The following is a 26,177-nucleotide window of genomic DNA, read 5'->3' as shown; positions in this document are numbered from 1 at the left end:
GCCTGAGCACCTGTGGCTGGTACCTCCAGCACCACAGCTGGAGGCAATAAGAGCAGAGAGGCTTTGGGTACTTTCTGGGGGGCTCTATGAAGGTGACATTACCATAGACGTTTGCCAAGATGTCCAAGGCACACACAGCCACAGCGTGAGAGCCCTGGGTAGGCATGTGTGCATTCCTGCTTTCTAAAGCCTTTACCATTTCACTGTTTTCAGTATGACATCCTGGTCACCAGCTACTCCACCCAGGCACCCCAGCTAAACAAAGCTGACAGTAACCACGCTGGGAAGGGGAGGATGCCTTGGGGAGGAGAGGGATGAGGAACAGGCAGGTAGCATTCTGCAGAAATGAGCACCTTCTCCCCCTTTCCACAAGACACTGCTGTAACCATGTTACCAGGAGGAAGAATTGTTATAAATAAGAGTTAAATGTTCAGACAAGCACTACACTGCAGAGTCATGCATTGTAAAAACTTTAAAAGGATACTCGTTTAATTATTTTTTTTGGTTTTACTTCATAGAAAACTCAAGGGAGGGATTGCTCCATCATTTAAGAACACTAATAACATTCAAATTATGCCTGAAATCTCTGTCTCTGTCTTGTTTGTGACTCTGCCTGGACAAGTCACTTATGGAAAGAAGTAAATCCTTCCTCCTGAAGGGGAATTGGTACAAATGGCAGCAGGACTCACAGAGCTACATATCAGCGTGTCATGGGAAGGACCAGTGAAAACTCATTTTGGCTAAGAAACAGCTGCTTCTGAGAGTAGCATGTGGCAAACACTTTGGTGCTGTCACCTTAAAGAGCATTCAGGGGTGTTACAAGGAGTAAATACACATGGTTATGCACAAGAAGTGCACATGTGCAAGTTGTGTGCAGTATCTCAGGTACTACACCGTTGGGGAGAATTTAAGAAAACTTTGTAATTGATAAGAGAAAGGCACTATGTAAAAACCACCAAAACCAAGAGGAGCTATTGCTGTACTAGAGCTAGTGGCCTGTCCCACAGGCAGAGCAGCACAGGCCTGTGCATCTCACAATGCACTATGGTACCGATGATGGGAACTGAAAGAGGCATGAGATGGGTTACATTAAAAGACGCTTTCAGGAAGGCAGGCTGTCACTGCTCATTGAGAAGATAACTGGGTGGCACTTCAATGCATGCACTGCCTGATGAAACTAGCTTATGAATGGGCTGAAGACATTAAGAAAGTACTAAGAAGATCTAAAGTAAGGCTCCTGTGGGTGTGCATCCACCACACCTCTCTCCAATGGCCTGTGTCCCCACACATGCAGGGGCCTGCAATGTTGCACAAGGAAGGCGGAATCAAGTTCAAGGGCATTAGGGCTGACACCAAGCACAGCAAAACACACACCAGCTCTGTGCACAGGCCAGTACATACAACCATGGCAGGCACCAGTGATGCACTGCCTGGGGCTGAGCCCGGGTTCAGCGCGTACTGAATATGGGGTTTGCGGACTGGGCAGGGCTGCACCGTGCTCACGAACCCGCACAAGCCGCCGGAGGGATCGGGCACGCTGACACGGGGAGAAAGCCCGCACGCCCCAGAATGGATGAGTCATACTTTACACGGTCTGTTCACTTGTCTCCAGGAGAAGCATCGCTCTCCACTAAGCCCAGCACGGCGGGCTCGGCTGCCGGCGGCGGGCACGGGCTGAGCCGCTGCGCGCGGCCGCTCCGGCCGAGCTGCGGCTCCGAGCGCGGCCCCCGCTCCGCCGCTCCCGCCGGGGCTGGGGCGGGCCCGGGGACACGCCCGACGGCGCGGCCGGCCGCGCTCACCTGCGCAGGCACGGCTCCGCAGCCCGCCCGCTCCGCACCGCTCCCCACGGCTCCGCACAGCACAGCACAGCTCCGCTCCTCACCGCACCGCTCCGCTCCTCACCTCCTTCCGGCGGCTGGGCGCGCCCGGGCGGGTCAGCAGCGCCGTCTCCTCGCAGACCACGGCCACATCCTCCACGAAGACACAGTCGGGGAGGCTCTCGTCGGCCGGCAGCTCCAGCACCTGCAGCCCCAGCTTGCCCCGCAGCACACCCACGTACAGCTGATACTCCCTCTCCGCGCGGGCGAAGTCAACCTCGGGGCCCGCCGCGCTGCGCAGCGCCTGCCGGCACAGCGACTCGGGCAGCGCCCGCACCACGGCGTGCGTGCAGCGCCCGAAGGCGGCGAGGCCGCCGCCCAGCCCGGCCATGCTGCGCGGCGGGGTCGGCGGAGCGGGATGAGGGACGGCGGAGCGGGATGAGGGACGGCGGAGCGGGATGAGGGACGCGCGGCCGCCGCCGGCGCTGGCAGCGCAGAAAGCGCCGCCCGCGGCCCGGCCGCGCCCCATTGGCTCCCCACCAGGCACATTTCCATGGGGCCGCCGCCGCCGCGCTCCCATTGGCTGGCGGCGGCAGCCGGGCCGCGCCATTGGCCGCCGCCCGCGCGGCGCCGCTTACCTGTACGGGCGGGCCCGGCCCGCCCCGCGTGTGGCCTGAGGGCGGCACGGCCCCGTCCGCTGGTCCTGTGCGGTGGCACGGCTGTGCTGACAGCGTTCTAACCCCGCGTCCAGGCACATTCTTTTCAGCTGGGATGGGCAGGGGGAAGGTTGATGACCCTCGGGCTCGAGGGTGCCTTGGCTTGGCCACCTGCGAGCCCTTTGCCGCTGCCTTCTTCCCTGGTGGCACAGCTGAAGACCAGGCGGCTCATGTGGGTGACCAAAGGAAGAATATCCCATGACAAGGACAGCTCCAAATACAAATCTTAAGGAAATGAGCCCAGCCGACTCTGCTGTCATGGCTTTCTACAGGGCACTCACCGGCACAGCGTGTCCGCCTGCTCCACTCCTTCACACTGTTAAGGTTTCCACCTCTGGAGACACCGCTGCTGTGCTCCACCTCTGCCTCAGGGACTGAAACGACGAGGATTTCACACACTTCTCCCTAAACAAACGCTTCCCTCGGCTTCATTTTCTGCAGTTTTACCCTGGCTGGAGGTTGTCCCGGAGGAGGGCCAGCCCTGCCAGAGCACATCTCTGTCTCCCGGCAGTGGCGAATGAGTCTGTGCCGCACCTCCCGCCACAGGCAACAGCCCCGGCACTCAGCTCCTGCTCCCAGCCCACCCAGCGGTCTCCAAGGTTTGTCCTCACCTGAGCAGACAAGAAAAAAAAAAAAGGAATATGAATTTTCCTTCCAGCTCTGCTTTTGCTGGCAAGGCATTTGCAGTGTCCCTCTGGTCATGGAGGGGACCCCACTAGCACACAGCTCTGTGCTCCCCCTTCAGAGCTCAGACAGAGCCCAGGCAGCTCCTTGGCCATGCTGTCACAGATATCTGCAGATGTTCAGCCTTAGGGAATACGGTTAACGAACAGCACAAAGGAATACCAAAGTGTGTTTCTAAAATGGCAGCTTACTAGATTTTCATCTGCATTTTCCACACATTCTCCAAATATTCTGTAAAGGTTGCTTTTACTTAATGTGCATAGGCACAGTTATTTGAATAACTGTCATTCATTGAATAATGTGCAAATATTACTTTGCTTGAACAAATGGACAGGTAATTGAGTTGATATCATGTAGGACATTTCAAATTCTTAAAAAAACTCTACAAGTAGTATCATACTGCATCTGGTATAACATGGACACCTTCCACCATTGTTAAAGCCTATTTGGGTTTATTACATATTTAGGATATAGCCATTGGCACAGTTTGGTTTTCTTTTAGTTGGCATCACTTTTAGCCAGAAGAAAAAGTACTCCTATCCAGTAATTTTGAAACTTGCCAGGGTTTCCTGCAGCCAATGGATTGGAAAGTTATAGTCAATACAGGTATTTTCGACATCTGCAATCACTTCATGTATTTTAAGTGGTGACAATTTTTAGATCTCACTGAAAGCACAGGATATGCTACACTGAGATCTCATACACACATGACATGCTCTCTAGGACAGTGAGGCACAGTCACCAGTCCAGCTCAGTGTCCCTGGGAGCTGGTCAGGTATCACATCTGACAGCTCCTCAATAGCTTTATGGGCAACAAGGCTGGAGAGTCTCTTTGTGAGACACAGTGCTATGAGACAGTGCATGCTAGGCACACAGCTGTGTGTTGGAAATACATATCGTAGCTGTTTAAACAAGGTTTCAGAACTAATGACTACAGTAAAAAAGTCATCTGTATTCCAATAAATGTATAAAACTGCACAGTTTAAATACAAATTAAGATCTGTTTTCTGATTGTGATATTGTTCTATTATTTATGGTGACTAGAAAGGCATCATTAACAATCTAGAACAGATGCACCCAGAGCAATATTGTGCATATTTATAATAAGATTATCAAAATATCAGTTTACGCACAAATTAACGTTACAAAATAAAATGTGTTCACATAGTCTTAGGGGAGTGCTGTTAAAATTCATCATATGCAGTAATGCAAAATAGATCAGCTACAGGCACCAACATAGTATTTAAAGATTCTCTACCTTGTTGAATATCCAGTATTTTCCTCTAACTGTGTCCTGCTGGAGAGACTAGTATAAAATAACAAAGCTGCCCCCCCAGCAAAGAAAAGAGCTGTGTCACACTGTGGAAGTAATGCAGAACAATGAAAACGATGCTGCTAATAGGGTAAGAACTGTGACCACTTGAGCATTATCACAGAGAGATCTATTTAGAATGGAGAAAATGCTTCATACAGAGGAGGATGCAAATCCAGGTGTTGTGTGACTGCACTGCACAAAGTCATCTGCTGGCAGTGACAGGAAGAAGAAAACTGCTTTGCAAAATGTACTTGAGGCTGCATTGGTGAACAGTGCATTCACAGAGAAAGGAATAGATACTGAAACAGGAGACATGGTTTAAAAGTTATAACAGAAAAGTGTTGACAGCCAGAGTAAAATTTTATTCATTTGACAAAAAAAAAGTAACATATCAAGAAGATTTTTTAATTTTTTTTTTTTCACAGCCACAACTTGAGAATAGCCTGCAGCTAGGTAAAAAAAAAATTACCACAAAGATGAAGGGAGCAATTTTCACAAGGCAGAAGGCAAGCAACAAGCTTAAATTGTATCAAGGAAAAGTACAAAAACCTTTCTGACAATAAAGAGCAGAGAAAAAGACTGCCTGGTAAAGATGTGCAGCCTCTATCAGCCTCTATACCAGGTGTTTTTTAGGAAAATAAACATCTGCCAGGAGTAGAGACCCGGAGATGGGGAAAAGGATGGATAAGGAGAGGTCCCTTCCAGTCCTGTGATTCAGTTATTATTTTTACCCTGGATACTATTGTTTTAGTGAAAACAGCTACGTAATGATGAGTCTAATGTGCCCAGTAGCAAAGTCATAACCTTTACCTGGGTCACTGAAGGTCAGAGATGGCCACTGCTGTTGAACAGTTCATGTGACCATGACAAAGGAGAATTTGGATCACTGCTGAATACAAATGCATACCACACAGGAAATTGCTCAGGCATGATAGGCAGTGCAATGTTGGAAAACATTTCCCATTGCTTGGAAATGCTGGAACATCACCACTGTCCCCAAAACCTTTATGGACATCTCTCACACTATTAATGAAATGCTACTTGAAACTCCAGAGAGTGAAAAGTCAGGACAAGACAGCAACTGAACTATTCAATAACCAGCACATCCCATTGTAACAAAGGGAATCTGCACCAGAAAGATGGAGAGACACTGAATTTCACTTTGAAAAGGAAGACAAGTTTAAGTGATTTCTTCAGCTCGATAGAAAACTGTGCAACCACTGCACAGCCAAACATCATTATTAACACTGATCTGCTGGAAAAGCTCCCATTATGATCAATGGATCATTCTCTTAGAAGAGGTACATGACCAGGTCTTACTCACAGCCATGGAAGAGAAAAATGTTACTTTAATCAAGCCTTAGATACACAAGCAGCGACTCAAAGGGGTTTTCAGCCAGGTAGTTGTCAGAAGTTTTCTCTTTCTGCTCTTCTACTGTAAAAAACCACAGTGACTCAGTGAATCAGTATTTCTACTAAATAATTAAGTGTCTGGGCTCCTCATTTAGAGAAGCTGAAGACATTGGGCAGGCAACAACGCACTTCACCGCACTGCATGGACAAGCTCCCAAGGGCTTTCCAAATGCTGAACAGATTTGTTTGCCATTTATTCTTTATGTAACAGATACTTCTGGAAGATGTGATACTTCTTCTAGATGTTCTTCAGCATTTTCCCTTGCCTGAGTTGAACCCATGCTATCTCAGTGTCTTACCGGGGTCACATAAATTATATATATAGCTGGTTCAGGGGAAACACAATATTTATTTTATCTGCTATGGGATAATGATCTGGGTGTTTCCTCAGCTGGCATTTTGCATCCTGCAGAGAAGGAGGAATGCCCATGAACTGACAGCTACACAGTTGTTGGGAGACAAAGCTGTCAGAGGGTGATTCTTTGCAAGACAGCTTTGGCAGCATTGTTGCCTTGACGGGGTACCAAGGAGCCTGGACAACATGCAGAGGCACAGGGCATTCCTCACATTTGCAGTCTTCCCACGTGTTGTGTTACAATAGATTGCAGTTATTGTGTACAACCAGAATCAACTTCTGCATTTTCTTGGCTGAGCAAACAGATCACTGAGGCAAGAGCTGCAGGATTCTGACTGTTTGTCTTCTGTGCTCCTATCTCCTCACCTTCATCACGCCTTATGACCACTTTTACCCTTCTTTCTATGCAGGAGAAAAGTCACTACTTGAATTTTTTAAAAAAGCATAGGTTAGGTACCACAGGTATGAGATGAAAAAATGAGATTAGTAGTCTGTGGAAATATATACCGAATTACATAAGTTAACATGTCTCTTACAGAAAATGATAGAAATGCACCATTTGTGTCCCTGATGGACAGACTTCCCAGAAATATGCCAGAAATGCTACTCCAGCTAAGAGAAGGAGGAGACAGAGCTAGGATAAGTGTTTTTCAAATGGTTATTGTTGTGACTGTGACATAGCAATATTTCTGCTATCAACAGTAATTTTAATAAAGCGTGCTATTTTATAAGCTTGACAAGAAAGCAGCAGCTCTAGGAGTAGAAGGGGAAATGGTTCATGCCATTCATACTTATGCAGCTACTGTTCTCATGAATCCAAAACCAGCTGCTGTGAAGTGCTGTAGGTGCCCACTGTGGGGCTTCCTGAGGGAAGGGTGGGATAAAGCTTTGCTAAATCACTGCTGCTAAACTGGGCTGCACTGGTACAAGATGAAAAATGCATATGCTGTGCTCTTGCCTTCCCTTCATATCTACCATCAAAACTATGTCTCAATTGCCTAAAAAAGCAAATGCTCAAAAATGCTGATGGATGCAAGTTAATATTTTTGAAAGGATCCAAGCCCCTTGCAATGTAACTTGAGTTACCTTTTAATGTTTACCCTAAGAGTCCCCTGTTGCAGAGGCAGCTGACCAGCTGGCAGCACCCTGCAGGTGTGGCAGGCTGTCCTTCCCTCCCATTGCCTGAAAAGCCCTCGCAAGCTCAGCAGGAAGAGGCAGTGACATTTGGCTGTAGCGTTTTTTCTTTTCATGGTTTGCATTTCTCATTCCTTCTAGCAGCCAGCTGCCTGAGAATTAATTCACAGCCTTTCTTTTCAGTTAGGCATCTTTCGCCTTGATTTATAAAAGCTTTGTACATTTTTTTGTGTTGACTTGGTCAGTAACTTGCAAATGCAACTATGAAGCTTTAAATTTATATGAAACTTTTTAAAGGGGAATTAGCTTTTATATCCACATGAAACAGAATATATGTGTGCATATATATAGACATACACATTTCTATATCTATGTGTATGCACATGAGCCAACAACTTTACGATTTTCTTTGTGTTCCTGAAAAGGGCAAGGAGTTCTTTTGCCAGCTCCCTTAGCACTGAGATTACTGCTAGAGACAAACAAGCAGATAAATACAACACAAATCAAGCTAAGAAATGTAAAGATTTTCAATAGGCTCTTCTACCAAATTTATTAATATGCTGTCCTAAGTGTCAGAGTTAAGAGGTTCTAAAACAATGAAGGATACATGGATCAGTTGTGGTGTTAGTGTATCCAGGTGGCAATAACTCTTGCTATAATTCCTCATGGAACAGGCTTGAGAAATGATCTTGTCTTCTTCAAAGGGGAATGTTTAACAGCTCTTTGCCCCACCACGGGGGCCCAGTGGGTAGGTGCTTCCAATGGAGGCAGGTAGCATACAGCAAGTGACACTGGCTGAAGGTTTGAAGAGGCAATGGGTGATCAGGGATCAGCATGTTTCATTTGAACTGCTGTTCCTTATCACTTAACCAAGAGGTTTCCTGATACCTCAAACTCACCAGCTGAAATAGAGAGGAGAAATGGTGCAGTTGAGGTGCAGTTCAGAAAGGGGCAAAACTACTCCCAACAATGTCACTGGCAAGGAGAGCCACCACACATCACAGAGATTGGAGGCAGCACAGAGGACACTGCCTGCAGCAGATAAATCTGCAGCAGATAAACCTGTACCCTGGATGTACCTAATGTTTAATTCTCAGGGGTTACTGAGCTGAAGCATCTATGGGCTTTAAGGTCTGTTTTTCAAATGTCAGTAAGAAGACCAGAGCTTATTGCTGTGTATTTAGTATTACAGTCATGTATCCTTGTAGTGCAAAATCTTTGTCATGATGTCCAATTTGAACCTCTCAAGGCATAACTTCTGCCTGATTGATTCTCAAATGTCTGTTGAGAAGAATTTGTCTCCATTGTGTTTTAACTGTCTTTCAAGTACCCATAGGTTGCTTCTAGTTCCTTTTTTATCCTTCTCATTTCCCAACTAAAGCCTAGCTCTCCAAATCTCTTTCCATGCCACATGTTTCAGACCCCTAATTACCATGGTAGTCTTCTGCAGGGCAATCTCTTTTCATGGGGCAGCTCCAGACCAGAGACAGTATTCCAGATATGCCTCACCAGTATCAAGTAAATGGAGACAACAGTTTCTCTTGTTTTACTGGCCATGATGATCCTGGTACAGCCCAATACACTATTTGCAGACTTTGAACCTGGAGCCCTCAGTAACCCTCAGATCTTTTTCTGCAGGGCTCCTGGTTAGTTCCTATTGTGTACAAATCTACCCATTTGCAAATCTTTGCAGTTCTCCTTGTTCACCCTCATGAAGTTGCTGTTAGTCCAGTGCTCACTTTTCACAGAGTCCATCTGAATTCTCCCACCAATCAGTACAACTCAAAATAAAGATTTCCACATAGAGCATATTCAAACCACAAAGAGAAAAAGGTAGATTAAACTGATTTACTGCTATTAAAATCAACAGCAACCTTCTATACGTAATACTAACCCTCTTATCCTTTCACTTGTTTAGGAAGAATTCTATCCAATATCAGCTCCTTCCTCTTAATTCCGTGGAAATATGCCTGTACTGAGCTCCAGGGCCCTATGTCTAGTTACACCAATAAAATATCTCAATCACCTTTTCTTGTCCTGTCTGAAACTGATGGCTACGAGTCTTTTTTCCCCTGAAATCCCAAGAACTTGTGATGACCTGTAAATTACTGTTTCCTATGTGCTGCAGGTGCTCTACACCAATACTTCTGTCTGATACATTGATATTTAGATTTCTCTGTCCTTCTACATTTGATAGCAACTTAATATGTTGTGGAAATCCAACTGCTTTAGTTTTAGGTAGACATACAAACACTGCTAACCACGTTATTGGAAAGAAATGAGTGTTTTAATAAATGGCTAGGAGGAGCCGGTTCACATAGTGAACATGTCTGCCGGTAACTTTGCTGACCACGTAAATTCAGGTCTGTTTGAAATGGACTCGTGAAATCAAATGCAGAGGACCAGTTATGCCTTTTACAATCTAACTGCAAAGATAAAATCAGCACTGAAAGCAAAGACCTCTTACTGATTTCTCTGAAAGCTGTAACAGAAAATTTCATGCATTTTGGCAGTTCTACTCCTTACTGCTATAAATACATATAGACTAGAGCCTCAAAATGCTCATATTCTTATTCCTTTCAGGATCAAGGAAGAAATACCATATGGTAATAAGTGCAGTAAGTGGGGATGGAAGAAATTTTATTGTGCATCTATATAAAATATAATTATTTAATGATTATGATCATAGTTTTAGAGTATGGATAGATAGATCTAAAGTATAATTATCTGCTCAGTTTAACAGATGCATTAACAGCAAGAATGGAACTATATACTTATTCTTTTCAGTCGCAAATAATATAAATCAGCTTTTTAATAGCACAGGGGAAAGCATTCTTTCATTTATTTTTCACAGGAGAAAGACACATTTTGAAAGATAATTAATGGTTTCAGGTGATTCCACTTCTGAGTAGTCTTCTCTCAAGACCTGAAAGTCAAAGTCTTGAGGAAGCACCTTGTAAAAAGCAACATCTGAAGTATCCTAAGTAGGACATACCACACCATGACTCATTTCTCAAATTCTCTCCAGAAACAGTGAAGATAAGAGTGTCATGTGGGAAGCATTTTGTAACCAATGGTAGGACTGCTGTGTATAAAATGAGACTATAACCCAACCCTAATTAGCAAAGGGGACAAGGATCAATAACTGTTGTATTTTAACAGTTGTGTGAGGTACCAGATGACTTTTGCTGTGTATATTGTTACCATCTGATTAGAAAGGGAGAAATATACACATACACACACAAAAGTAATGTAGTGACTCTAAAATATTCTAATATGCAAGACATAATTCAAGATCAGCCTACTGAAAATGCATCACTTTCCTACTTTAAATTTGGCAAATATGAATCTAAAACTCACCATTTTAATCTCTATTCTCTTGTTCACATATAAGGCTTTCTTTCCACTACAGGCTACTTTAATGGGATTAGTTACTAAAGTCAACTCTTTCCAATAGAACCTATTTGAATTTTATTCTTTTTTTTTTTTCCCCAGGCATCAAGTTAAATCTTTCCTAAAGACAGAAAACAAAAAATACCAAGACATGGCAAGCCAATAACCATATTAATCCATGTTAGACTTTTCATAGGTTCACAGAAAGGGACCTAGAAGGTCCTTGGCTGGAAGGGACTTTAAGAATCCTCTAGTTCCAACTCCCCTGCCATGGCTAGGGACACCTGCTCAAAGCCCCAACCAGCTTTAAAGACTGACAAGGATGGGGCATCTACAACTTCTCTGCACAACCTGTTCCAGAGACTCAACATTCTTCAGTAAAGAAATTCTTACAAACATCTCACCTAAATTTCTCTGGTTTTCGCTTAAAACTATTCCTTCTTGCCTATGTAAAAAGTTGCTCTCTTTTTTATAAGCCCCCTTTAAGTACTGCAAGGCCATAGCGAGGTCTCCCTGGGCCTTCTCTTGTGCTGGCTGAACAACCTCAGTTCTCTCAGCCTGTCTTCATAGGAAAGGTGCTCTCTCCTGGTAAATTAGAAAAAGCTGTGCACACATCCACCCTGCATGGGCACACCAATCTCCATTACATGCACAAAGATTGAGAAGCTGTGTAAAAATGTTGGTACCCAATGATGCTATTTGCATATTGAAAACTGCAGTAAGTGTGGGTTTTTTGATTACTTTGAAAAAATAATTTTACCTTCTCTCTCTCTTCTCAACCTTTTCTTCCAAAATGCTTCATTTATTTTTTTCCTAGTGGCATTACTACGTAATACTACATAATAGTTTTCTCTTTGTTTCTTTCTTTCAAGATCATGACTTGCACCAGCTATATCCCCCTGGAACAATGAAACTGTCAAGGACAGGGAAAAAGTGTGGCATTTAGCCCATGAAATTTGGAAGCCTCTCCCAGAAATGATCATGTTGACTATGGACATCTGTGTCTTCAAAGAGAAATGCAAAATCCACTTCTTTGATCTAATCCTCTGCTCAGTAACACTGAATTTATAAACAAACATACACCATATAAAATCAACATTAACTTTCTCCTGTTGAGCAGGGAGAGAAGAAGGCTCCTTCTGTGCCCGTTTTATTTTTGGGACACAACTGCACATTACAGCAAAGAGACGCTTTATGTAAGGACCTAGATAGGTGGAGATTTTCAAAACTAACAGCACATTGAGCACTGCCAGTGTGGTAAGTGAGTCAGTTTTTACCATTAACGCCTTGCAATTCTAACCACACATTCAGCTGAAATCCCCCCTGAAATCTGCTGATGAAAGCAGCTTTAGCTTGATCACAGCAGTGACAGGGAATGAAGATACACATCAGGCTGATGAGCACTAAAAAGTAAATTGTTTGTCCAGATGGAAATCAATAGCTCTCTTTACACTCTTCATTCTTTGGCAAGATCAGGAGCTTTGGATGGCAATTAAAGCCTACCCAGCTGCCAAGTGTCCTAATTATACACACAAGAAATCCCACATTTTGCCTTCTACCTGAAACATCCCTTGTGCCACATTCATTAAGCTCATTACAGTCAGACCTGCTGTTGCTAGCACTGATGTATATTTTAACACAAAACTCCCAAATAAATCCTTGCTTGCACCCAGCCCCACCAGTGAGGAATCTTCCCAAAGCACCGCAGATGCTCTGTGGTTGTCACCAGCCTCTGTGCCACTCAGACATTTTCACAAGGCCCTTCCAGGCAGTGTTTTCCCTCATCCACTGCATTTCCAGTGTTTTTCACCTCCCATTGAATTTTTCAGCTCACCCTCCCCCTTGTTCAGGGCGCTTCCCATTCATCACTGCCCTGCTGACTACTCATGCATTGGCCATTTGTTTATCCTGCTCACGCTGAGCTTCCCCCCACCCTTTCCAGGCATCCCCTGACTGCACAGGACTGCACTGCTGCCCAGCGTGGGCTGTGCCCGAGGTGCAGTGCTGACAAACTGCATGGACTGGGCGTGCAGGGCACCCAGCAGCTGCCAGGGCAGGAACCCCAGCAGGCAGGGCACGGCAAAGAGCAGCGGAGACCGACCGCACTTGGATGGACCTGTCTGCTTCTCTTGGAATTGAAGCCAGGTCTTTCATGTGTTACAGTGCTCATCCATCTTTTGTGAAATGAGGCAGAGTCTGGGTTCTGAGGAAAGAGCAGATTTTACTTCCCTCATCAGGAACAATATAGCAAAAATTTCTCATAGGATTTCATAATTACTTTAATTTTCCTGGCATGTTTTTGGAGCTGTATAAATAAAAGTAATGGAGAGCTGAGTTTGAGCAGTGGAGAGCTGAGTTTGAGCAGTGGAGACAGTTTCCAGGAATTCCTTCTAATCGTCCTGGACCAAAATATGCATTTTTTCCAGAAGTTTTCAATAAGACAGGTCTGAATCTGATGCTATTAGTGAAGCTGTGAAAAATATGATAAAGAAAAGGAGCTACTAAATCTTAGGCTTCTTATTTTATCATGATGATTAACATTTTATTATTAATTATATTGCGAAAACCCATTTAGTACCCATGGATTCAAGAGTAAGAGGTCTAAAAACCTCCACAAAACCCAAGGTAATATAGCATTCTAGTCAGCCCAACAGCTCCAGACCACATTGCCCAAAACATTCTGTTGCATAAATCACTTTGTTTATGCACAAAATGGTTAGATTATATTAAATAAAACTAGCTGAACAGGGTTCAACAATATCCACCAAGTATCAATTAAGCTATGGGAAACATGAAGGGAGAAAAGAAAGGGCCAGAGGGAACTCATCAGTCCCTGTGAGCCATCCATAACCTTTTTGTTTCAATCTAAGGAAGGTTAAAAGAGTATTGTTAACATTATAAAGTATTTGCTTGTGTTACACTTTTTTTGGATTATTTTAATAGCATTTTGGTTGCATTTTATTCTCAGCCTCTGGTGCACTGCTCTGGAAGGGCAGAGAGGCCTTAAAGGCAAGCATAAATGAATTTATACTGCCTGAGAAGCACAGGGGCACCTTAGAGCTAATGAAAATGGTCTCCACTGTCAGAGAAAGGTAAAATATTGAACAGCTGTTTCTAGTGTTGATACAAAAAGTAGTTAAAAATTTCACTTCATTTCAATGTGTTATAGTTGACCAATAAATACCATACTAATTCTCTTTTAATACAAATAATTCACATGGACATAAACCATTGCAAATGAAGCCTGAGGGGAATCCTCCTTGAAGGAGAAAAAGACCAGCTGTCCTGCATCAGTTAGGCACCAAAGGGATGCCTTGGTATTTCATAAAAGCTCCCAGACAGTTCTAGGTGTGGGATCATCTATCACATTAGGCAATGTGTCACCCTGGTGAAGTGCTGTGTAATTTGCAGTGCTGTGAACATGGTTTGTAGTTATATTTGATAAGGCCATAGGACAAAAATTACATAGTTTTTACATTTAGCTGCTACTGTAAATTCTTAACTGACATTAGCTCCTAGGGATTTTCCAGCAGCGATGAGGAAGAAGAGGGGGTAAAATACATGTTCTGAATTTCTTAAACTTCATTTTTAAAAAGGGAGATTTAGGAATAAGAATTAATAATGTCTATATAGGAATGTTTTATTATTACCATTTTTGTTTTGTTGTCACTTCAATTGGACAACATCCCAATAGGACTAGCGTGCCAAAAGACACAATTTTAATAATTTTTTTTTCTTTTTTTAAGGTCTAAGTCTGGCAGTATCTGTCGAGATATGTCACAGCAAGACCAGTTTTCTTCTCCTATTTGCAATGATTTGTAAGCACTGCTGTCAGGCAATATTTGGGTCTGGAAACCAGCTCCATAAAAAACGGTATCTTATAGCCTCTTATGAACATCTTGGGTGCAATATTGATCATAGCTGCTGACTATTGTGACAGATACTCTCCAGGACACAAAGCAAGAAGGCCCTTCCTGCCGAGGCCTTCACAATGGAATTTGAGGAGACAGACCCCAATCCCAGAGCAAGGGTACATACTCTGGGATTCCCTGGGGTTTACTGTCATTGAGGGACCAGAGGCTGAAATGTCGGCACGCCAATGCCATCCCCAAACCCCGATCCCAGGGAAATGCTGAATGATTGAAGATTAGCAACTACTTAATCCATTTTGGCCTGGAAAGAATTTAAGAAGAATGAGAAGCTTGAATTAAAACTTGAGTAAGCCTGAAGCTATCTTGACATGTTTGTGAAATAAATTCCCTCCCAACACTTTTCTATTATTTCAGTTCTTGGATCATCATTCTTTGCATGCTGGGACCAACAATGCCTTTTATTGTAGCCTGCCCAATTTTCCTCTTGCACACAAAGGGAAAGCTCCCTTGGTGAATGCCAGAGGCAAATACTGCTTTCTCAAAAAGTTACATGGGAGAAGTATGCTTTGGCTTTTGTTTGCATACTGTAAGCTTCAGCCACACTGAGAACAGACTGAGTCATTCATAAATATGGCCTTTGGACTTTAAAGGTCAGCTGCGCTTTTCATAATAAAAACCTGTTAATACAGAATCATCCTGGCAAACACAAACAGCAGTTTTAAGTGAGGTATCACAAAGGACCCACCAGGATGACCACCCCACCCATAAACTGTTGCTCTGCAGTCTACAACAAGCAGTACCAAAACAAGAAAAAGTTTTCAAGTGAAGGTGGTCTTGGAAAGGTCTAGGAAAACCTATGATATTTTTCACATACCATATGGAAGAAGAAGTTTACAGAAATGCCTAACACAGCTAAATTTGAGAATATGCAGACATCTGTATGCAGGTGGCCCTCTTAGGAAAGAAGTGGCATGCAAAAGACCAGCTCATGGATGAGAAGACTTGCAGAGAAATGACAAGGGCTGGTTGCAAATAAGAGAATAACATTTGAGGCCTAGAAAAGCAGCACAAGCTCTTTTCCAAACATAATGAAAAACTTAAACTCTTTCAGGGGCTTAAGGGTATTTAAATGCAAATGAACTTCCTTGACTCAACCCAGAATCAAGACCTGCTTAGAAACTGTTGGATTACTTTCTGTTGAGTAATCATAACATTTGAGCATCCAGCATAGTTTGGGAAAGGGCTGTGAGCATGGTAGCTGGGTGTGCATGGGATTATCTCCTGTTAAATAGCACAGATGTCTGCTCTAAATGTTGTAGCACCTTCACAGCTGGGTTCTGTGTACATCTGCTTGCTGGAGACCAACTCCCTTACATGTGCCTGAATGCCAGTACTCACTGGAAACCTGCTATTTTTATGAAAATGAGTTAGAAATATGTAAAAAAGAGTAGCATGGAGTTACTTTTATACAAGAGCCATAATATACTTTAAAATTTAAATGGGGTTGATGAAAGGCTGTGGGATGACAGACAGACATCAGAGTCCTCCAAGCTCATGCAAGCAGTACTGGGAAGCAGCTGTACCTTGTACTGCTGGCTCACCTGCCTCCTAAGCATTTTCTTCCTTTCCATTTCTGCCAGTAGTCTCACCACCTCCCTTCCATTCTAGCTCTCTGACTCAGCTAACTGCCACTTCTTCTTACCCTTTCTGTCCTCCCAAAATATGTCTAGGCTCCAATATTTCTCTACAACTCAACTGAGAAGTCTGGGCTGACCTGGTTGTGATTGCAGCATGGCACCCCTTCTGCCACCCTTGCTCTGGGCCACCCCACTGGCTTGTAATGTTTCTTTTCAAGCTGCCCAACTCTGGGATCCCTCAAAGCCATAGCTCCTCATGATTCACCCAACCTTCATCAGGTTTGGGCTTCTCAGAGCAAGCATGAGGTCAGTTGGAGTTGCCCTAGGTCCCTGTGACCTCAGTATAAATGCCTTCACCATCTTCAGATCTATTTCTTGCTTCTCCTTTGAAAATCCAGCCCTGGCCTCATCAGACTCTAATACCATCTCTGATGTACACACACCCCTGATGCTCCTTCCAGGCTCACTCCGACTGATGTTCTCTTCTCTTTCTTCTGTGCCACCTCTCCATATGGAAATGTTTTGCTAATTCTGCTCAGTTTACCACATCTTGTCTTTTAAATCCCTCCTCAAACTCCCTCTCACCAGCCTGCTCACAATGCAAACACATTATTTTATAATATATATATTATATATATATAAGCCCATTTATTTGCTTCAGCTTAATGTCACATTGCAATTTGAATTAACTCTTTCCCTGAATGCTTGCCTGGTGGGTGCCAAAGGAGCAAGCTGGGGGGGACAGGACAGGTTCCTGAACACAGGGGAAGGCTGAGAAGGAACCAAGCACTTCTCCCAGATATCCATATCAGTTAGTGTCACTATGGTCCCCACACCCAGGTTCTTCATCCCCTCTTCAGTCAGCTCTTGGTCATGCTTAAATCTGCAGCATTGGGCTGTGTGGCCAGGAAACTTGTGCCATCTCAAGAGAATTTCTCTGAAAACACCTAGCAAATTTCTGGGCCCTGCCAATTTACCAAAGGGAAGGCTGTTTCTATTTCCAAATTATATGAAAATGAATTTATTTGGAAACATTTGTTTACAGTGTTTGATAAATGTTTACTCATGCTGATTATGAGTGATGCTATTCCTATGCCCAGTTTATTTGTGTGTGATTGGAATTATGTATCATTTCAGCTGACCGCCTCTCAGACCAATGTAAAAAGCCAGTGCTGGAAGCCTTCAAGTGAGCATGTGAAGATGGAAAATGAAATAAGAAATTAGTCACATTTTAGAATATTTGGGCTACTGCATTTCTATTGCAGATATCTAAGTGCTGAACTCCCTCACACCATATTGTTTCCCTGCTCTACACCCAAAAAGCATCAGAGACATTGTCATAGTTTCTACATTAAACTTGTTAAGGTTTGATCCTGTAAACTCTGCAGATCATGAAAAGGTCAATCCCTAGTGAAATATGTGTTTAATTTGTATTTGAAGTAATTTGTTTTGAAACTAGACCTGGGTTTATTTTATACAGAAGCCTTACGGATGACATTTTCTTAAGCTTCAAATTGTACTCCAATGAGTAAGATCTTATTTTAACTTGCTTATAAGGATTTATCTTGGCAAGTGGCTGCAATGTGCTATTTTATTTGTAGTTAATGTCCTGAAAATCAAGGCATCACAGACATGTTTTCTCCTCTGCTATTAGAGCAGTAGGGAGGAGATGTGCCAGTGATGCCTGAGTGAATTTATGAGACAAGCTGTCATGAAGATGGAAAACAAGGGAAGAAGTGGCTGTGGATGGATGAGTGAGCCCATGCAGGAAGACTGCTTGGAATCCACACAGGACACACCATGGGGGAGCTGGGACCTGCATATTGAGAGACATTTATTGCCTCAGTAATGAAGAAGAAGATGAGTATCCCAACCAAGCTGCAAATGGGCTGAAAATGAATAGCAACAACTGGATACAAATAAAATTTATAAAAGCATGCTCTAAAGCTAAGCAGAGAGATACTGATATAATTCAGAGTCCCAGCCTAGGCAAGCGATCCAGACTAGAAACTCCCCTAAAAGCATAGGTCTCTCTCTGTGTTTTAATACACAAAAATTCTCATTTAGGCAATCACCTAAGTGATTGTGCTTGTATCTTCAAGCAATATTTTAAATTCACAAAGCAAGGGTGATAGCCCAAGGATATGTCATTTCCCACAGGGAAAACTGAGCTTAGGAAGAGCAGATCACCTTTCTGCCTTGAGCCTACACATACTGATGCTGACTCAAGGGACTTTCCTAAGAAAAACTGACAAGCAGGATGAGAATAAAATAACAGGCAGAAGAAAAATTGGAGACAGGGTGAGTATGTTCTGGTTGCCATTATGAGAAGCAGGTTAGGGATGGGTATCTTCTCAAGTGTTAATATCTCAGCAAGAATCTGACCTGAAACACAGGGCTCAGCATTGCAGTAACGCAATTTCTGTGTCTGGATCTAAGGAGGAATGAAATCCATTTCTGCAACAGAGCTTGGACTTTAGCTGGGACAGTTCTCCCCCCCCTCCTGCCCAGTACCCAGGCAGTCACCTCAGAGCTCACCACACACAGGTACTTGGAACTTGTTTTTAAAAGTCAGATGTCAAAAGGACACCTTTTTCCTCTCAAAATGGAAAACTTCTTGTACTAAAATCAAATAATTGAAAAGTTGCTGAAACAAGAGAGTAACAGTTAATCCTGCCCAAAGGGTAGATCTAAATTCTCCCTGGAAAGGCTACTGCATCTGGGATTATATATAGTGGTTAACCAAATATTCAAGGGACATTAGTAATTGCCATAACATCCCACCACTTACTCTGTCAAATGCACAATTTATGCAACAAACCAATAACTTCAAAAGGAATTTGTTTACTTTATAAATAGTTGGAAATACATTTCCAACCCACAGTTTTTCCCCCAATGCCTTCCTGTCCCCACCTCAAAAATGCATGAAAGGCTTCTAGGTGTTTTGTGCAAACACCTTTCCCGGGAAATTTTCCCTCAGTGCCATTCACTTCTAATGTGTGCCGTGCCAGGGCACACAGCTCCTTCCTTTCCCTGCTGTCCTGGCAGAGGTGTCTGCTGGCTGCCAGTAGGAGATGGCTGCTCCTGCTGCTGGCTCCCAGGTCCAGAGCCCTCCTGCTGCCCCATCCATCCTCTATGGGGAAAGCCAGTTGGCTTTCAAGCTCAATGGAGCAGGGAAGGAGGGTCACAAAGAAGGCTGCTGAACAGAAATCAAACTTTATGCTGCCATTTCTAAAAATCTAAGATTTATGAAAAATATACATCTGGAAGAAATTAATCAGAGAGTTGTAGATGGGCATCAGGAGCCAACAGTTCCCACCCTTCTGCAAAACCAGCACCAGTAGTGCAAGCACCAGAGGTGTACTGGGATGCAGGAAAGTTCATGCTTCTCTTAGCTGCTTTACTCCGGACTGCAAACAAGCTGCAGCCCTGGCTGGACAGCCCCTGCCCACAGGGAGCAGCTCCTCTCCATGGGAACAGCCAGCTCTTCCACCAGGAACCTGCAGCTGTCACTGGCAAACCAACCAGCCCTTATTGTTCGAGGCTACGCTGACTCAGGACCCTAAAAATAAGAGCAGCTGGTGCCAACCCCTGTGCTCTTGGATCTCATAGCCCTGATGCTGAGCTGACCCACCACTCCTGGAGCACTTTGCCAGCTGGGCACTGGCCTGCCCAGACTTTCTGTAACCCAGAGCTCTGCCATTTCAGTGAGGTGCCACACTGCTAACTGAACGCTTGCTCTTTAAATCTGATGCATGTTTGGAACTTGCTTCTTACCTACACTCTGAGAACAACAAATGCTCTTAGGGATGAGGGACCAGGATTGATCCCTAATAATGCCATGTTTTTGTAGAAGCACTTCAGTTCATGACGGCATTTATTTAAGACTGTGGAATATTTATAGACAAACGGAACAGAGCAGTGAAATAAAAATACACTTTATAACTTAAGTTTATGCTGTTAACTGACAGTACTGGTAACCAAGAAAGAAATAGTGCTGGCTTATATAATTTTCCTCAATTGGTCCAGCTTGACATGTTAGGCTGAGCTTAACTAGTGCCCTGAGCTTGTGCCCACTGCCTTCAGCAGGGCCTAGGACAAGGCTCCCAGTCTCTCCCTTCCCTCAGCACAGGCACAGAGCTGGCTGCTCCCTGCAGCATGGCACGCTGGCCAGGGAGAGCCTCAGCTGCACGGGAGGCAGCTCCCATGCGTGGGCACAGCTTGTGTCCCTCTGTCCCCCTGCCCCTCCCTGGGCACAGCAGCACCTGCAGAGCTCTCCTGACCACGCTTCTCCTGCCCTGCTTTCTGCTCAGCTCTGCCTCCGCCCTTGGTGGCTCTGCAGCTGAGCTGGTGTTGGCAGAGGCTCATTACTAAAATAACTCCATAAGGCTTAATGAAAAGATCTTGCAAAGATGTGGGAACTGAAAGCCCCACTTTGTTCATATTTGTCTTCCCTTGGCAGTGTGCATGCCACAGGCCTATCATCTTGCTTCCAGGCTGAAATAGAAATTCAGTAATGCATACTTGGGACGTTCTGTCACTGCAGTAATCATTTAATAGTGACAAATAAGACAGGGAATAAAACAAACAGATGGAAAATGGTCATCCCCATCCATGAACACCTGCTCTGGGATGCAGTCTGTAATGATCTATATACACGTTAGAGACAAAATTACTTTACCACCTGTTGCAGAATAGCTGTTCAGATTTGGGAATCAACAGTCTAAAAAGTACCTAGTTGTACTTTTGAGAATAACAGATTATCTCATTCACACAAAAAAAAGCTCTTGAATTGGGAAACAAAACAAGAGTAAAAATTTTCTTTAAAGAAAACCAGTATGAGGCCCATCATTATTCCCCCCAAGACAAGTCAACAACATCATAAACTTCCAGGACTTTTTCAAATGTGTGTTATTGAACCTGATTTTGTTCCAAAGAGGCATTTTTCTGACTACAAACAAGGTGGAGCCTTTCATACATTTATTTGCCAGGTCTTAAAGCATTTCAGCAGAAGTCAAGAATTTTAAAGATTTTTAAGGCTTCTGAAGCCCACATTGAGTTTGGGAAACCTACATACTCATTACTTCTGAAAGGCAAGGCCAACCCAATGGTATGGATAAGCAAGATTTTAGGAGCATAATAATACTGGCAAGCATCCCAGTCTGAGTACAGTTTACATTGAAAAAAAACCTTTGCAAGAAGACCTTATATCCATTTCCTCAGAAAAATTAGCTATGTTTATTAGGTTTTTCCAGAGAAGCGGAGAAATGAAGCAAAGAAAACATGCCTGTATTCAACAGCACCCTCCCAGCAAAAGCTTCCAGTCTCCATCCTTCTGCTGGAATGTGTTTTCATTCCTGCATTTTGACAATACCTCAAAATGCAGATGGACAGAGTCTCTTATGTAAAACTGGTGTGGCTTTGTGCTGTGAAGTCACTGCCCAGTAAAATTTCAGCTGTTTCTGTACATGAGGGTTTTAAGACTGGGATTTCTGGTCTTTATTTGTAAGAAGGACAGATTTAGGTTTCCACAAACTGAGTAGAAATAATTTTCTTTCCCTACTCTACCCTCCCTTCTGGTGTTTATGGAAGAAGCAGAATAGGTCCTGAACATGCACTGATTCATTCTCTTGTCTTTTCCAGTGCACATAAACACATTAAAACAGCTCACTAGCTTTCCCCCGAACAAAAAGCCCAGGTAGATGGCATCAAGTGACGATTAATTTACTAAGGCAGCAATACTTCTGCACAAACAGAACAGACATAATTGCAGCTCTGGACTTTGAACTGAATCCTTGATGTCCAACAATGTGTTTGAAAAAACTTAATTATGGAAGAAAAGCAGATGTAAGTATGGGAAGAAAATTGAAAGCAAGTGGGTTGAATTTTGGTGGTGATTATATAAAACAAGTGTGAGCACAGAGAATATATATAAAGGCCTTACTGCATACATCAATATCAATTATAAACCATCATTCCAAAAATAACTTTCCCGGCAAAAAAACATATCCACAGGAGGAACAGAAGACTGTTTTATAAAGGGATTCAGGGTCAAAAAGGAAGGTCCAAGAACAGAGATCTATTCACAAACCCTGAATTACTTCACCTCTTTGATGGAAAAATACAGGGCAAGCATAAGGCTTTCTCGCTTCATGTGGTTAAAACTATAAATACATTCTCTGCTGACCTGCAGGTACTCACTGATGCCAGACTAAAATGGAATTCTTGCCAGCCTTTCACTCCTTTTTTTTTGATAACAGGTACATGTTCACAGTCCTTAGCCACAGCATGGTTCAAAAATTACTTTGGGACTTTTACCAGTAATCATAGCTATTTTTACAATCCTCTTGCCTAGATCTGTGGGATTTTCCCCATTAGATAATTGCTATTTTAAGAGTAACTTGTCAGCCAACACGAGAAAGATGAGATCCAAACTTTGCACTGTTTGTGTCACCATCTTGAGTCAGTAATTGGTAATGCTGTAAAACAAATCAGTTTAGGCATCTGAGGCACAGAAACAACCTTTGACCAAACCAGGCACTGTGAGAAGACCTGCCCCAACAGAAAACCATTCAGCATGTTTGAGATGCTTTTTGGCAGAGAAAACTAATTAACCCTGTGTCAAGATGCAGCCAATATTGCTTCTAACCCCTGCATGAGCCACAGGGTCATGGAGAGCCTGGCAACGTCCCACTGGATTTACCTTTCCTAGGGATGCAAAGGGCATCCCTACAGGCACATGTCCTGCTGCTTCTGGCCAGCATCAAACTTAGAGCAATGCAGATTATGAAAGACTTCAGCTGTATGGGAAAGAAATTGTTATTTTTCTTCCTGCACAGAAAGAAATGGATTTAGCATGTGCCAGACTTGCCTCTTTTTTTTTTTTCCCCCTTGACAACTTGCAGCCCATTGTTTATCTAATGGCACCCTGAATATTCTGCGTCACATTTGCTTTGACTAAAATGCTTCACTTTAACTAACACAATGTGTATGATGGCAAACAAAAATTTTTAAAAAGCAGGACTTCTCTGGAAACAAAGTTTACTACTTCCCACACAAATTAGATGCTAATTTTCTTAATGAAATAAAATATTTGCATAAAACTCTGCTGCTCTCTATTCCAGATGAACCCAGTTTCATGCTGGCTCTTTTCAGTATGACACCTGATTACACACATGGTGTAATCACCTCACCTTCTTGCCTTCTGACCTTTTTTATTTCCTCTAACTGAAATGAGACAGCTCCAACAGGCACAGACACCTGTGTCATCCTCTGCACCAGGAAGTTTTGGGGCAGGCCAAAACAGATGATCTGTGTCTCTGGCCCACACTGAGGTGATGCTCTACTGCATGTGATCCTGTGCCATCACCAAGCAGAGAACCTGCCAGCAGCTCAGTGGTCACAAGAAGATTTTGGCTGGACCCCAGTGCACTCCAGGATGACAACTGCTACAATTTGTTAATAGCTTGAAAAACTTAGAGCAGTCTTAGCACTGCTCCAAATCCTCTGAGGCTGCTTAACCTCCCTGCTGCACTGTTGTGGCTATCAGAATCCACCTCCTCAGTCCTCTCCAGTGAAACAGTTTTAATTTTTGCCTTCAAACAGGCAAAATAAATAAGAAATTCCACATGCAATTCATGAGGACAGCTGCAAGGGCCTGCCAAAGACAGGCAGTTCCACAATGCCCTGCTGGCACCACTGCCTTCTGTGCATCCTTCTCATCCAAGTTCTACTCAACCTCATTTGCAATAAAAAAATTTTACAAATTTCACTCCTTAAAGTGCCTGCCTGTGAAGTATCAGACTATCCTGAGGGGTTTCAGGTGGCTGCAGCCCTTCCAGGCTGATAGCTTTGCTGTAAAGGACTCATGCATCAAAGGGTTCAAACATTTATCATCCTGCAACAAGACCAGCAGATCTGCAAAGGGTACTTGTACTGTAACACTCATTTAGCCTTTTTAAAGGGTACCATCTTCTCCTAAAGCCAATATTCATGTCTGGATTTTTTTAAAACAGACAAACAATATTCTTTTGAACTTACTTAAAATTTTCTTTGGAGATTTTTTTGCTCAAGCAGCCACATGATCTGTACTTACTTACAGAAGGTCTACAGTGCTTTTGCTTTGGGTTTTTTTAGAGCAAGCTATACTTGTAAATAAGGCCTCTGATGACTAAAATGGCATGGGATCAATGTGTGAAGCTTTTTCAGGCTGTTATTAGAACATCTAAGAAAACCTGGCTCATTTTTTCCTCTGCACAGACAAGTTTCCTCTGCCTCCGTGTACAGCAACAGAAGAGAGAAAAACACTGGGAAGATGTTGGAAAATATGATAGTAAAACTACAAACACTGACAGGTGGGCTCAGAGGAGGCAAATCTCTCCATAATTTTGTTTTTAATGGACTGGATTTGATAGTGAAGCACTGCCTTTCCCTCCTGTTTAGGAAGGAGCCTATTTACAGAGGAAGATAGAAAGGTCTGGAGCACCAGAGGATGGCATTAGCATTTCACTCAATTCCTTAGCTCTGCAGAGCCACGCCAGTTGCCTTTGCCCTCCTGCCTCTCAAGCCCTCCCAGGGACCCCTCCTGCAAGCAGGGGTGAGCTGGCTCAGCCCAGGTTGTGCACGGGTTCATCCCCAGGAGCAGCTCACACACCCTGTCCAGATGTGCCATTTCTGGGCTGCAGCTTGGCCACGAGCTGCTGGCTGCCTGCTTCAGCTGGGCACAGCACTCAGACCAGCAGCGAGGTGGCCAGCAGGCGAGGACAGCTCGGGCAGGGCAAAGAGGGCACTGATGGCACTTCCCCAGCCATAACCTCCCTTTTGGTGGTGCTGTGATGGCTGGCAGCTCCCTGTGCCCAAGGCAGGGCTGTACCCTCAGCCTTGCTGTGCACCCACGCTGCTGGCAGCTGTGTGGGACCATGGGCAAAATGAGTAGCACAGTTTGTTGTTAGGAACATTTGAAAGCAGTTTTAGAGAAATGTATCACATTTGGAAAACTCTGTGTCACAAAGCTGTTGTGTTTCTGGAGGAAGGAGACAGGAGGTGGAAGTGCAGCTTTACACAAGTGGGAGAAAAAAGCTTGGCTGCTTTCAGCTCCACAAAATCTGAGCCTCTGTTAGCATGGATGGAACAGTGGTTGCCCAAGCATTCAGGTAATTTTTCCCAAGCTATACCCCTGAAGGGCTATTTTTTTCCTTTTTTTTTTTTTTTTTTTCAGTCACACAGCATTTCCAGGTCCTGTGCTACTACTTCCCATCACTCTCCTGAGGACAGCAGGACTGAGTGGCAGCAAATGTCCCAACAGGAGCCCAACCCCAAGAGGCAGCACCACCACCCACAGCACCCCTGACCCTCTTCCCTGCCGAGCTCTGCTGGCTCTATTCCCAGTGGGATGCTCACCCTCCCACGGTGACATTGACATCCCCACAGATTCTCTGCATCACAAATGAGCTGCAAAGCTGCCAGTGAGGGAAGAGGAAAGGACACCTTTGAACTCCTGCCCTGCTCTCCTCTGGCAGCCAAAAGCTGGGCAGAGCCTTCCCAACAACTGCAGCAGCAAAGGCTCACCCAGGGGTGCTGGAAGGCACTGGGGTGGGTCCAGCCACGTCTCCATGCCTGGGTGGCATGGCCAAGCTAACCAGCTGGAGTGTGAAGGAACAAGAACTGCTCCGTGGTTTTAGAAGGGGAAATTATTTTTCTGCCAGACCATCCCAAGCTTCCAGCACTCGCCACACCATCTGACCATGGGCTACATTTAAAACATGATTTCTGGCTCTTTCTTGCCCAGGAAAGGATATGAATAACAAGCTGGTACAGCCTTCTTATAATGTCACATTTTTCT

At 44.0% G+C, this 26,177-nt stretch overlaps 2 protein-coding genes across 2 annotated transcripts in view; both read right to left on the bottom strand.

Annotated features, from left to right (window-relative positions):
* Nucleotides 1-2,302, bottom strand: part of DDAH1 (dimethylarginine dimethylaminohydrolase 1) — a 55,813-nt gene extending 53,511 nt beyond the window's left edge. The window contains exon 1 of the mRNA XM_064428416.1: nt 1,903-2,302. Within this exon, the coding sequence (XP_064284486.1) occupies nt 1,903-2,208 (306 nt within the window). The 5' untranslated portion in view covers nt 2,209-2,302. The remainder of the gene's footprint in view (nt 1-1,902) is intronic.
* A 163-nt stretch (nt 2,303-2,465) lies between these two features.
* The window catches only part of LOC135305127 (uncharacterized), a 38,529-nt gene continuing 14,817 nt past the window's right edge, over nt 2,466-26,177 (bottom strand). The window contains exons 3-4 of the mRNA XM_064428419.1: nt 2,981-3,144; nt 2,466-2,907 (exon numbers count right to left, since the gene is read on the bottom strand). Coding sequence (XP_064284489.1) covers nt 2,845-2,907; nt 2,981-3,144 — 227 coding nt within the window. The 3' untranslated portion in view covers nt 2,466-2,844. The remainder of the gene's footprint in view (nt 2,908-2,980; nt 3,145-26,177) is intronic.

Source organism: Passer domesticus, chromosome 7 (assembly GCF_036417665.1).
Source record: "Passer domesticus isolate bPasDom1 chromosome 7, bPasDom1.hap1, whole genome shotgun sequence".
In the NCBI taxonomy this organism is placed as follows: Eukaryota; Metazoa; Chordata; class Aves; order Passeriformes; family Passeridae; genus Passer; species Passer domesticus.
This window is presented reverse-complemented; position numbering and strand designations above follow the sequence as displayed.